Genomic DNA, 13,793 nt, shown 5'->3' with positions numbered 1-13,793 from the left:
ATAATAAAATCTAGGGAAACAGCCTGAGTTGGTAGTCACTGCTTGAGCAGTATCTTGAAAGAATTGCCTATACAGTTGACCCTTGAACAGCATGGGTTTGAATTTTGTGGGTCCACTTATACAGATTTTTTTTTCAATAAATACAGTACTGAAAATGTGTTTTCTCTTCCCTGACTTTAACACTTAAGCTTGTCTTACTGTAATAAAGTATATAATACATACAACATAAAATATGTTAATTATGTTATCTGTTAAGGTTTCCAATCAACAGTAGGCTATTAGTAGTTAAGTTCTGGGGGAGTTAAATTATACTCAATTTTCAACTGCAAAGAGGGTTGGCACCCCAACCTCTGTGTTGTTCAAAGGTCAATGGTATTTGCTGTTTTTACGTACTTTTCTTTTTTCCTTACCCATTGTGGTCTTGGATGTACCTCTTAGATTATTCCACTTGGACTTCCATAACAAAATACCAAGGAATGGGTGGCCTAAACAACAGAGATTTATCTTCTCACAGTTCTGGAAGCTATAAGTTCCACATAAAGTGCCAGCAGATTGATTTCTGGTAAGAGGACTCTTTCTGGCTTGTAAACAGCCACCTTCCGAGCCTTCACTTGGCCTTTCCTCTATGCCCTCATGGGGAGAGCACTCTGTTATGTCTTGCTTTTTTATAAGAACAGTTCTACTAGATCAGGTACCCAGTCTTATGGTCTCGTTTAACTTTAATCTCTCCCTTAAAGATCCTATTCTCCAAATGTAGTCACACTGGGTGTTAGGACTTCAACATATGAAGCTTGGTATACAATTCAGTACAAAATATCCCTAGCAGTGCTCTTGCTAGGACCATCAGCGTTGCCATGGTTATCAAATCTAACAAATCCTTTCTCTCTTTTTTTTTTTTTAGCATTTGACACTGTTGACCACTTTTTCATGAAAGATCCTTAGCAACAGATTTCATGACATTTTCCAGATGCTCTATCTCATTGGCTGCTCTTGCTTCCTCTCCCATGTAACTCTTGGCCTCAGTCCTTTAAATATCACTATTTCTCATAGTTGTGACTTAGACCTTCTCTTCACTCTTCTGTGTTCTCATTGACTTTTATGACCTTAAAGTATCAATACTCTGATGATGACAGCCCTGAATACTCTCCTGAGCCCTAGACTTTTTCACTTAGAATCCTGTGGGCATTCCACCATTCTATCCTGTTCTCAAGCAGGATACCCATCAGCATTTTTTTCATTCTAAAAATGGTGCCACGAACCACCTCAGTTCTGAGTCAGAAGCCTAGCCTGATCCCTCTCAGAAGCCCTCAGCTGCTCCTCCTGCGTGCTTCTCAATACCCAAAGCACGTATCACACTCTAAGGTGACTATTTCCTTGCCTGACTGCCCACTATCTGGAAACTTCCTGATGGCACAGACCACGTTCCCTGTTGTATCCTCAGCCTCCAACACTGAACGACAAATTGGTGTTCAATTTTATTGAATTGGTAGATTCTCCAGCTGGAACATGATTTGGAAGTACCAGTTGCGCCACTTGTATCCATCCACTCAACCACCCCAGTACCAACCCCACCCATGCTGTTAGAAGGTGGAGGAGGGACAGTAAATTAGCCCCCAAAACTGAGAAAGTACTTTGAAACCAAAACACAAAGCAAGCAACACCATACTGTTTACAGAGTTTTACTTAGGGTGACTGACAGGGGATCAAGTAAGGAAGGATCCAGGGAGCTACACAACTACTCTCCACAAAGTCCAGACCTCAGTCCACAGATTTTATAGTGTGAGGGGATGTACAGAGGGCACTGTAGTGAGGTCAAAGGCTCTAACATGTAGCAGACCTCATGACACAATCTGTGTGCTGGGGGGAGGGGTATAGAAAACTGTTATCTGTACTAGTTACCTAAAAAAATTAACTTCTTAATGGGGATATGCCCCAGAGGATATAGCAATTATCAGTGGCACAAAACATGTATGCCATGGTTCTAAGGTGCAACAAGTACACCTGTTATTATACTTCATGTATAATACCATGAGATAACAGCACATTGGGTATACAAGCAGATAACCTTATCCAGCCGTGAGTGGGTACACAGGCCAGAGCTGGAGTTAAAGCAGTCCTGAGCTGGAAATTATGCAAACACATATCTTTACATAAAGCTGCCCTTGGAAAACTACCTTTGGCTTGCCTCCACTATGATATCTACAGAAGTATTAGGTTAGTATAAGGAATTACAAATACAGGAAGTACATGTTCATAGAGCTTACCTTAGAGACAACACTGGATGGTACCATCCATGTATCCTCATATATGCCTATCTGGAGGCATTCTTGGTCACACATCAGTAAAATCCCACATCTGCAACACCATAAATGCTACCATGCCTTATTCTTTCAAAAGTTGGGAATATTCAGCCACATATATATCTTTTTGATACCTACTCATATTTAACTTGCACCATTTATTGACAGAATATTGATTATAAGTTGACCAGATAGGTCCTATATTTTAAAAGCATTAAAAAAAAATCATTTCCCTAAAGTTTCCTTTGTTTCAAGGAATACACTGGACATAACTACAGAACACACTACTCAAACCACACCTGGATATACACATCAGTGGACCTACTATATGCCCATTCTCCATTTATACAAAATGAATAAGGTATGGTCTCTATCCTCAGGTAGTTCCTATTTATGGGGAATCTTTTATCTATTTATTCTGTCCTCAGCTCTACCATACTTTTCCCCATATTTAAAAGTCCCTAGAGAGTATAAGACAGTAATATACATGGCAGGAATATTCCTGAATAACTCAACTCTATTGTTGGTGTTACTGATAATATGGCCATTTTTGGAGGAGAAGAAAATGTTGAGAATCACACACATAAGCAATTCAATTTATTTGCTATTTTATACCTTTTAATTCTGAAGGCTTTACAATATCACATTTTCTTGCTTCTAGTTATAATAGCTTTATTAGCTCAAATCAAGGGATAATCAGGTTCTAAACTGTCGTGGTGATGTAATTAGCTCTTCTATGTAGCTGGAACTCAGAAATTTCTTTCCTATGAAATAAAAATGACATAATACATTGTCTTAAATCGGTTGTATAACAGACTCAAGATATAGTGAGAGTCATTGCTAAGGTCTTAAGACTCCATTTTAAGGATAAAGTCATGACATTTTTGCTTTTATCAGTCTTTACTTGATGACCACTGCAAGGCAGGAACAGCCCAGTTGAAGGGCCAATAACCTCTTGCTCCCCGACACCCTAGGGGTTGGGGGTTGAAGGTGTGGCAGGGATACTCAATGCAAGACTCAGTGTAAAGAGAAGCCTGTCATGCTCCTAGCCCCTTAAGGGAGAACCCGAACTTCCAGTACCTAACTCTACCAGCTCTAAACTGGGACACTTTGAGTGAAACTACCAAGATAACTTACAGAATCCCATATAATCCAAATAGACTACCATTAACAGTACTGGGAATTAAATGTGGAAAACTGACATAATAATGACATTCCACAGGGGCACCTGGGTCAGTTAAGTGTCTGGCTCTTGATTTCAGCTCAGATCATGATCAATTGTTCCTGAGATCAAGCCCCACATGGGGCTCTGTGATGATGGTGCAAAGCCTATGTAGGATTCTCTCTGTCCCTCTCTCTCTGCCCCTCCTCTGCTCATGCTCTCTCTCAAATAAAAATTAATCATTCAAAAAAAAAAAAATACATTCCACAGATTTGAAAGGCTTTGGCTCCAAACTACGTGTAAGTAAGGATCTATAGATACAGGTCCATTACCCAGTTAGAATGCTGCCATTTTTCACTGCCCACAAGCTGTGTTACTTTTAGAGATTAGAATACACACTGAGTATGACACCCCAAACAAAGCCCTATCAATGAGACATCAAAACAGACACAATATAGATACCAACCTCTGTGCCTGCTGGCTGTTTCCTCAACTTTACAGCATCTGCATCAAATCTGTTTGAAACTTTGTAAGGTACTTTGGTTTTCCTTCTCTCACAGTTACCTGAGGGAAAAAATGATTCATACCATAACCCAAATTGCTTAAAAGCTAATGGAAAAAAACAAATCAAAAGCACATCTTTCAAGAAAAATCTATTGTTCAAGATACTATCCTAGATCATTCTACATCCTTTGCCAGAAAAAATAAATCATTTGGCAAAAACAATAGTAAACATAATTTAGAGAATTCAGTTTGAAAATTACCATCTTGAATGCATATCCAAAAGTAAATTAAAGCTATCTTCTTCAGGGACACCTGGCTGGCTCAGTTGGTAAGCATTCGACTTCAGCTCAGGTTACATCTTGCAGTTCATGATTTCGAGCCCCATGTTGGGCTTGTGCTGACAGCTCAGAGCCTGGAGCCTGCTTCAGATTCTGTGTCTCCCTCTCTCTCTACCCCTCCCCTACTCATATTCTCTTTCTCTCTCAAAAATAAACATTAAAAAAAAAGTCTTCTTCACAGGGCTGTGATAAGATGGAACAAATGAATTCCTACACACTGAGGAGAGGCAAATGAGACCTTAAGAAGACTAAGGGCAAGATGGCCAGTGCTCTGGTTTAGGAGCTAAGACTGGAAATTAATTAAATTTTCTGGGGGCCCTTATGCATCCCATTCTCCCTTACCTGCTTCATTTCATTTTTGCACCCCACATATAATCATCCCCCAGGCTCTACTTTGGTCCTCGCACTCATATGAGCCCCCTCCCTAAACATACGGTGGACCAAATCCCACCTTCAACCAGGTGTGCATGACCTGCTGGTCCAGTCCTCCCACCAACAACCACACAGTAAAGCAAAATAACTTCCCTTCCCAAGTTTACTTTTCCACAGATGTTACCACTTTCACTAGTACTCAAGTTGGAACCCCAGATCTTAGATATAAATCTTTTACTACCATGGGTGTTAAGACCTTCCTCACTTTATATCCAATGTTTACTTAAACTGACTTTATACAGGGGTTTCAGCCATATAGGCAGAGTTCAAATTCCTCCTACACTGTACTGCCAGCTGACGATTCCTAGAGCATACTTCTTCCTGTCCTTTATTCAATTTGCTTTGGCACCTCCTTATTGCCTAGAGGAAAAACATCTAGAAAGGGAAATATCTACTACTTTAGCCCATTCTGCTTAGACCTACCTTCTAAACTCATCACAGTTCTCCCCTCTGGCTGGCTGGTCTCAAGCTCAATCCCTGGAACACGCTTGACCTGCCCTGGCTGCCCATTTGATAAGCTCAATGCTGCTGTCTCCATTCCCACTTCAAACCACAGTCCCCAAATTTGTATCACAATTCACTGCCTCCACATGGCCTGCCCATCCTCAGCAACCACCTACTTCAATGTCCATCTCTCCTTTGCTCTCTCAACCCCACTGTCCTTTAAGACCAACCAGCTCTCCATCATCTGCTACAGCTCTTTATTTCAAATTACATTACAATTTCCTGGAATGCAGGACCTCAGACTTGGGATCTCTGCCAATCCTGCACACATGGGCATCTATAATTGTTTAAGAACATACTTTCAAAATGGAGAAATACTATTGATGTACGGCTGCCTTTGCCTCCAGGATGCAGTATGGAACCACCACAGACAACCAAATAGGATCAGCCAATTAGTCACTTACATTCCCATGACTTGTGAGAGGCTGTCTTAGACTCCAGTCCCTTCTGCATGGCCATCATACGTTCCCTTTGGATCCTGCCATCCTGTCCTGTCACCTCATACACCATAGGGATGCTCTCATATTCAACATGCTTTAACCGGTCCTTATTTCTGGTGGGCCAGACGATAAGTTGAGGAGGGAGAGACCACTCAGGTGGCATCCTGATTATCCTGCTGGCCTTGCAAAAAATCCTTCCTTTCAAGGAATTCACAGGGTCTGGTGGACTAACCTCTTCAAAGAGGCATTCCACCACATACATTTCATCTTCAACTTCCTCTTCCAATTCACAGTCTTCTAAATCCTCGGGAAGTACAGTGTTCAAGGTAGCATTTTTCTTCAATAAATACACTCTGTTATCACTTGAGGAGTTGTTCAGGGTTTTCTGCTTCCTGTCTTTCACAGTCTTTTTAATCTTGGCACACTTTTTGAAGTTCTCATGATACTCTTCCTCAATCTCATCATTCATGGTTACTTCTTCTTCATCTGTGTTCAATTTCCTATTCCTGATTGACTTTCTCTGTGATCCTTTAGTTCTGCAGTCTGGTGATGACTCTTCATCTTTGTAAGGCATTTGCTCAGGGGATTTCTCCAACTCTGCATCCTGCAACCAGATCATATCACACTGAATCCCTTCATCCATCCCTTTGCTGTACATCTGGGCCAACCTAGCAGGGCTAGGGACATACTTTGGGTAGCTGTCCCTCTCCACCACTTCATCCGATTTCCCACACCTGACTGACTTTTCTTGTGTTGCCTTTCTGCTTTCTGGTGAAGACTTGGGAGATTTATTGTGCTCTTCATCTTGCCATTGGCTCGTATCACACTGAATGCCTCCATCAGCCTGGTTGAACTGGGCCAGCAAGATAGGGGGAGGAACATAATTCTCAGGAGAGCTGTTGCTCTGTATCATGTCAACTTCATCCACATTCACAGGGAAGCCATGGCCCCCACTACCATTGTCAGGCATGCTTTCCCCAATGCTAAGGGGACTCTGGGATTTGGACTGTAGGCTCAGGTCCTCAATGGCTTTATTGCTGGAACAGAGTGACCTTTCCTGCTGGAGCTTGTAGCCATCTCCAGAAGATGGGCACAGATTTGAGTTCAGGGTATCCTGGATTCTATCTCTGTCTTTTGCTTCATCTGGAGATTGGGGAGTGGTTGCATAGTTTTTTTCTTTACCCAAGTTCATATTCATGGTGGAGCCCAACTTTACCACATCATCATGTCTTACATCATGACACTGCTCCAACCAGACAGTGCTTTCTTCATCTTTACATGTAATGCCCTCTGTACCCTCATGAGGGAAAGTTCTACTTTCCCAAGAACTCTGTGAAATCCTATTGTGCTGCACCATCTTCTCTGGCATGGCTTTACCATAAGCTAGGTCATACAAACGCATAGTTTCCTTCAAAGTCTTCCAGAACTGTGTTACAGGGGATCCTTTGCTCTGTTCTAGCCTCATTTTCTCTTTCTCACATGCATTGCTTCCATGAGGTGATGTCCTATGCAGGCGGTTATTAGAAGGGCTCTTACCATGTAGCTCCCTCTTCTGGGCAACAGAAGACAAAACACCATCTGTTTCTTCAGGAATGTCGTCCATTTCTATGTCAATATTAGAAGTAGGGATACTGGTCACCATATCACCTTCTGAGTGGGTGTCTTGTTTCTGAGTCATGTTCTCAGCCTGCTGAGGTTCAGTCTGAGTCTCTCTCGTTTTCATTTTCTTTCCATAGCCACTAGAGTGCTGGAACTGTGCCATGTTATAAAACATAGGTCGTCGGTTAAGTGTAATGGGCAATGGTGACTGAGGAACAAGGAAGCCAGGATACTCACTGAGTACCACTGAATATGGAAAATACAGACTTCCATTTCTGAAACCTGGAAAGAGAATACAGTAGTCAGTGACTCTGTCTCCTGCAGCCGGTCCCAACATTCAGCCAGTACGTAGCCATGTGGCCACACCAATGATTAAAATATGGCTTCTTCCATGTCTTTTGGCAGCTAATGGTCCCACTTTCTCCCTGGATATCCTCAGGATTTTACAAGTGAAAGGGCAATGACCAGAACAGTGGGGCCTCCAGCACCCTCCTTCGCTACAATGGTGAGCATCTGATCTGACTGGTTGGTTGCCAGGCCATCAGATAGTGTATCATAAATCACCCCTACTTAGAGCAGCTCTTTTTCCAAAGAGACCAAGCACCCACTAAGCATAATTCAGCATAGTCACTGCTGAAGAAAGAATATAATTCACTTCAGGTCTTACAGGGTAAAGAACAAAAGTCCTTTGTATGTATGAGCATTTCTAAACCTATTTATTCAGCACTATTCCCTCACAGACACATCTTTCCCCATTTTCCATTCTACAGAAGTAAGCAGTGCAATGGTGCCAATAATGCCAGACACATTTCTCTTGTATAAATTCATTTTGGGAAAGGTATATACAATTGACAAATGAAGTTAAGATATAACCTCTAAAAAAAAACTTCTAAATATATAAAAGCAATAGTTCTATTCAGATCAGCATTCACAAGGCAATTTATTCAATATGGTGAGATTGATCTTATGAACTCAATTTCACTGTTGTACTGCATCAAAATGCCTCTTGGACCTGGCCTAATGTATTTATACATTTTTATAATGTATGTTTATACATACAACCTTCATATAAGGGTTCTTCTCTTATTGAAAAGAAGCAGACAAGTCTCAGCTTGGAGTTCAAGATTGTCTACAGAGGTTTGAAGTCAACAGGATGAAGTTCATATACCTAAAGAGACAGATAACTTGCCACCATACATATTGTACTGTAGCATATGGTGGAACAAAATAGGACGTCCCTGCCACCAGAATCCACCACAGGAGTCACCTTTGCAAAAACATAGATGTTAGAATTGGGTTTTTGTTTCCCAGTAATCAGTAAAATCTAAGTGATCTCCCACATTTTTACCTCAGTAACTACTAGTAACTTCCTTGACCCATCTCTTTGATATATTATCATAGATTTGTGATCCACACTACTACCAGAATTATTTTTTTATAATTAAGTTTGTTTATTTATTGAGAGAGAAAGAGAACAGAGAGAGGGGCGGAGAGAGAGGAGAGAGAGAGAATCCCAAGCAGGCTCTGCACTGTCAGCATGAGCCCAATGTGGGGCTCAATCTCACGATCATGACCTGAGCTGAAATCAAGAGTCAGATGCTTAACCAACTGAGCCACCCAGGCGCCCATACCAGAATTATCTTTATGACTCAACTGTGATCCCTCCTTATTCCAGAGACAGTATTTGAAGGGCTTATCACTGCCAGTCAGGAGATGAGGAACAATGACCCCATCCCTTAGGATGCCATAAAGGCCCTCATTATCTGGTTTGTCACTGTATCATCTCAGTCTCCCACTAAGTCTATAGGCTCTAGCCATATGTGAGTTCCCCCTCAGGTCAACTACTCTTCCCTTTTCTGGGACATTCTCCTTCCATGTGCCTTTCCAACTGCCACCAAAATCTTGGAAGGAAGGAAAGAAAGATAGCGAGGAAAAGGAGGGGAGGGGAGGGGAAGGGAAGGAAGGGAAAGAAGAAAAAGAAAGCCCACCATTCTGTAATAGACGGATCTTGAGGGCATTTTCTTAAGAGAAATTAGTTGGACAGAGAAAAACAAATGCTGTATATCTCCCTTAATATGTCAATTTAGTCCTCTATTTCAATTGTACAGCACTGTGTACTACATATCTAATTAACATTAAAAGGTGGTAGACACCACAACTTATATGGTTAACTAGTCTTCAAAAAAGCAGGAAAGAATATCCAATGGGAAAAAAATGGTCTCTTCAACAAATGGTGTTGGGAAAACTGGACAGCAACATGCAGAACAGTGAAACTGTACTACTTTCTTAAACCATACACAAAAATAGGTTCAAAATGGATGGAAGACCTAAATGTGAGACAAGAAACCATTAAAATCCTAGAGGAGAAGAAAGGCAGCAAAATCTTTGACCTCAGCCATAACTACTTCTTACTAGACACATCACCAGAGGCAAAGGAAACTAAAAACGAACTACTGGGATTTCATCAAGATAAAAAGCTTCTGCATAGTGAAGGAAATAATCAACAAAACTAAAAGGCAACCTATGGAATGGGAGAAGATATTTGCAAATGACATATCTGACAAAGGGTTATTAGTATCCCAAATCTATAAAGAACTTATCAAACTCAAAACCCAAAATACAATCCAGTGAAGAAACAGGCAGAACACACGAACAGATACTTTTCCAAAGAAGACATCCAGGTAGTGAACAGACACATGAAAAGATGCTCAACATCACTCATCATCAGGGAAATACAAATCAAAACCACAATGAGATACCACCTCACACCTGTCAGAGTGGCTAAAATTTACAACACATGAAAAACAGGCGCTGGTGAGGATGTGGAGAAATGGAAACCCTCTTGCACTGTTGGTGGGAATGCAAACTGGTGCAGCTGCTCTGTAGAGCAGTACGGAGGTTCCTCAAGAAACTAAAAATAGACCTACCCTATGATATATCAATTGCACTACTAGGTATTTACCCAAAGGATACAAAAATACAGATTCAAAGGTGTACATGTACCCCAATGTTTACAGCAGCATTATCAACAATAGCCAAACTATGCATCGAGCCCAAATGTTCATCGACTGATGAATGGATAAAGAAGATGTGGTATATACATACAATGAAATAGTACTGAGCCATCAAAAAGAATGAAAGGTTGCCATTTGCAACAACATAAATGGAGCTAGAATGTATTATACTAAGCAAAATAAGTCAATCAGAAAGAGACAGATACCATATGATTTCACTCATATGTGGAATTTAAGAAACAAAACAGATGAACATATGGGAAGGGATGAAAAAAAGAGGAGAGAGGGAAAAAAACACAAAAGACTCTTAATGGTAGAACACAAACTGAGGTTTGATGGAGGGAGGTGGGTTGGGGATGGGCTAGATGAGTGATGGGTATTAATGAGCACCTGTTAGGGGCGCCTGGGTGGCTCAGTCGGTTGTGCATCCGACTTCGGCTCAGGTCATGATCTCACAGTTCATGGGTTCAAGCCCTGCATCAGGCTCTGTGCTGACTGCTTGCTCAGAGCCTGGAGCCTGCTTCAGATTCTGTGTCTCCTTCTCTCTCTGCCCCTCCCCCACTCACACTTTGTCTCACTGTTTCTCAAAAATAAATAAAAGTAAAAAAAAATTTTTTTAATGAGCACTTGTTGGGATAAGCAATGGATAAGCACTTACATAAGCATCATGTAAGTGATGAAATCACTTGGTTCTACTCCTGAAACCAATACTGCACTGTATCTTAACTAAAATTTAAATTAAAAAAAGGTGGAAGACACTTGATTCTGGATGTGTAAGAAGGTTGGAAATCACTTACTCTGAACAAAATAAAAAAGCTGAACTGAAAAACCAAGAACCCTTCTCAGATCCTTCACAGCAGTAGGTTATAGGACAAAGTACTATCCCCAATGCTGGAGAGAGATGTGAATGGAGATAACCACAATTTACAGGAACACAAATCCAATAGCTAAAAACTCTACAGAAACTAGTGATAGGGTAGGGAAACCTGAACCGTTATTGTCAATTTCAGGCTCAGTGTCAATACATCTGAGAGTTAAAAACTTCAAGGGGACCCTTTGCTTTTTTGAGTTTTATCTACAGTAGCTCAACCAGTTTCTCATGGTAAATCTAGGAGAAAAATTCTCTGTGCTTCCCCCAGGGAGAGTGGGAAAGAAGAGGCATTGTGACATATGCCGGGAAAACTCTACTCTTAGCAAGCCAGATCTCAGAACAAGCTAGTTAACCAGGGCCTAAATGACCAGGGGGTTAGGCAAATACTTATCTCAAACCCACCCTAGCCACCCTTCCTTACCCAATAGGAGGAGGAAGGTGAAGTATATGTGTAATTCATTGTCCAAAGGCACAAACCTAAAATCACAGTCCTTCTATAACTGTAAAACTATGATCTCTGTCCCATTTCCACAACTTAACACATCACTAAAGGCCTAAATTATTTAAGAGCACTACAACAGAATACCTACCAATCAAGAAAACATTACAAGACATACTAAAAGGCATAAACTGTGGTCTACAAAAAAATTCACATTAAATAAGAAGACAGGGATGAAAAGTAAACGCATGGAGAAAGATGTACTATGCTAATACTAATTGAAAGAAATGGACAAGCTTTATTTCTTTCAGACAGAGCAGACTTCAGAACAAGGAAAGTGATCAGGAATAAAGAGTGGCATTATATGAAAGATCAATTTTTCACTGAAATTACTTCAGAAATAAGCAGAGTTATGGAGACAGTAAAATGACTAGTGGTTGCCAAGGGTTAGGGAGGATGGAGTCATTAACAGGCAGAGCAAAAAAGATTCTATTACCAGCTGGAAGCAATGACAAACTCAAAAGCACTCCTTGTCACACCAAATTTTCTACCTGGAAAACAAGTTGCATAAAGTACAGAACATGTTTTACATATAGTATAGTAAACTATGCTGCCTAAAGATCCCTCCCACCCTATAATGTATAGTAAACTGTGCTGCCTAAAGATCCCTTCCACCCTATAATGCATGAAATCCCAGATGTCTACCTTCCAAACTGCTAAGCCTCCTCATTCTTCTCCCAGAGTACTTTTTTGACCTCACATAAAAGCTTTTAGAATTTTTAGGCCTTGTTGAAAAAATTATAGGGACTAGGAGCTCTAAGGTACTTCTTCTACCAGACTGGTCTCACAACATAAAATTTTGGTTTGACTCCTGTGTAACTCTGGGCAAGTCCCAGACTCCGAGCCGCAGTTCCCCCATTTGTGAAACAAAGACAGCAATAATACCTAGTCCATCAGGTTGTTGAGGTCAAATGAGAGAACCTACGTCCAGTATTTAGCAGAATAACCGGCATATAGCTAGAAGTCAAATGTTACCTATAAAAATGGTGAACTTCAAACACTGCCCCTATGTGCTGCCATAATCTCTTCTGTGTCAGGACAGAGTGAGGAAAGGGAGATCATGGATTCAAGTATTCGAAAACCTCAGGCGTTGCTTTAGGGGGTAGGGTCTCTAACCGCACTGAACTTCTTGGACTTCTTACCTGCCCCAGGAACAGAGAATGGATTATAGGTGGGACTCTGGCACCACGGACTCAGGTAAGGCTGCTGGCCCATGGCGTGCACATAAAAAAAGGGTCTGGCGTTACTGCCCTCGAAATGTGCGTTTTCTGAAGAGGCGTTCATGTCCTAGGCTGAAAGACAGGTGTTCATATTTAGGAAGGGGCAGTCGCACTCAAGTGCCATACACTACAGTTAACGGAGAAGTTCTCCTGTTTCCCTTCCAGAATTCCAAGTCTGGGTGGAAGGGTCCTCACCTCTTCTGGCTGGCCTGGGATCGCGGACACAGGGCTGCGCGGCGTTGGGGACCCGGGCAGCGTTGCCCACAAGCCCGGGCCGCATCTCGCACAAACAAGTCTCGGCTTCCCCAAGCAGCAGCAGCAGCACGGAGTGAAGACTGAGGCCAGGAGAGAACTTGCCGCAGCGCCTCGAACGTGACGGGCTGTGCCCAGGAGCTCCACTCCAGGGCCATCACTTAGGCCTGGCCTGCAGCGCCCTCGTCCTCAGCCTCTCGGGCGTGCCCACCGCGCCCCTTCCCTGGTCCAGAGGAGCCCATCCCGGGGGACCCAGCCTCTCTTTACCCACGACTCACACCCCACTCCCTGTCCTGCAAGTCAGTCGCCTCCACTCCCTCGGCACCCAACCCCACCACTCACCGTGTTCGGTACGCCCACCTGCTCTAAGCCAACCTCCACAACCCGGAACGTCTCTGACACCTGGGCTTTGGCTCCCACTTTTATGGGCTCCGCGCGCTGCGCGGGCCTCCCACAGATGGCTCACGCATGCGCCCTGGGCGAGGATCGGAGCCTGACTGCTCCTCCCAAGGACACCTGGAGAAGCCTTGGAGCAGTTTTCGGCACCATGCTCGCTCCGGCGCCTGGACGCCCTGCTGTTGGCGCTTCCGGAGGACCGGTCGGTTCCCTGTCCCACTCGCTCTCCCGGACTGTCCCTTCCATTTGAGTGTGTTCGGTG

The 13,793-nt window shown here is 42.5% G+C and overlaps 1 protein-coding gene across 1 annotated transcript; it reads right to left on the bottom strand.

Moving 5' to 3' along the window:
* Positions 1 to 2,884: 2,884 nt before the first annotated feature.
* LOC125930043 (uncharacterized) lies at positions 2,885 to 13,548 on the bottom strand. The gene is made up of 5 exons (XM_049641674.1): positions 13,478 to 13,548; positions 12,806 to 12,955; positions 5,645 to 7,561; positions 3,929 to 4,026; positions 2,885 to 3,064 (listed from the first exon to the last, which is right to left on the bottom strand). Exons 2-5 carry the CDS (start codon positions 12,945 to 12,947, stop codon positions 3,050 to 3,052), a joined length of 2,172 nt encoding a protein of 723 aa, XP_049497631.1. The 5' UTR covers positions 12,948 to 12,955; positions 13,478 to 13,548; the 3' UTR covers positions 2,885 to 3,049.
* Between the last annotated feature and the right edge of the window lie 245 nt (positions 13,549 to 13,793).

This window comes from Panthera uncia, chromosome A2 (genome assembly GCF_023721935.1).
Source record: "Panthera uncia isolate 11264 chromosome A2, Puncia_PCG_1.0, whole genome shotgun sequence".
NCBI classification, from domain to species: Eukaryota; Metazoa; Chordata; class Mammalia; order Carnivora; family Felidae; genus Panthera; species Panthera uncia.
The sequence above is the reverse complement of the archived record's forward strand: the minus strand, read 5'-3'. Positions and strand labels throughout refer to the sequence as shown.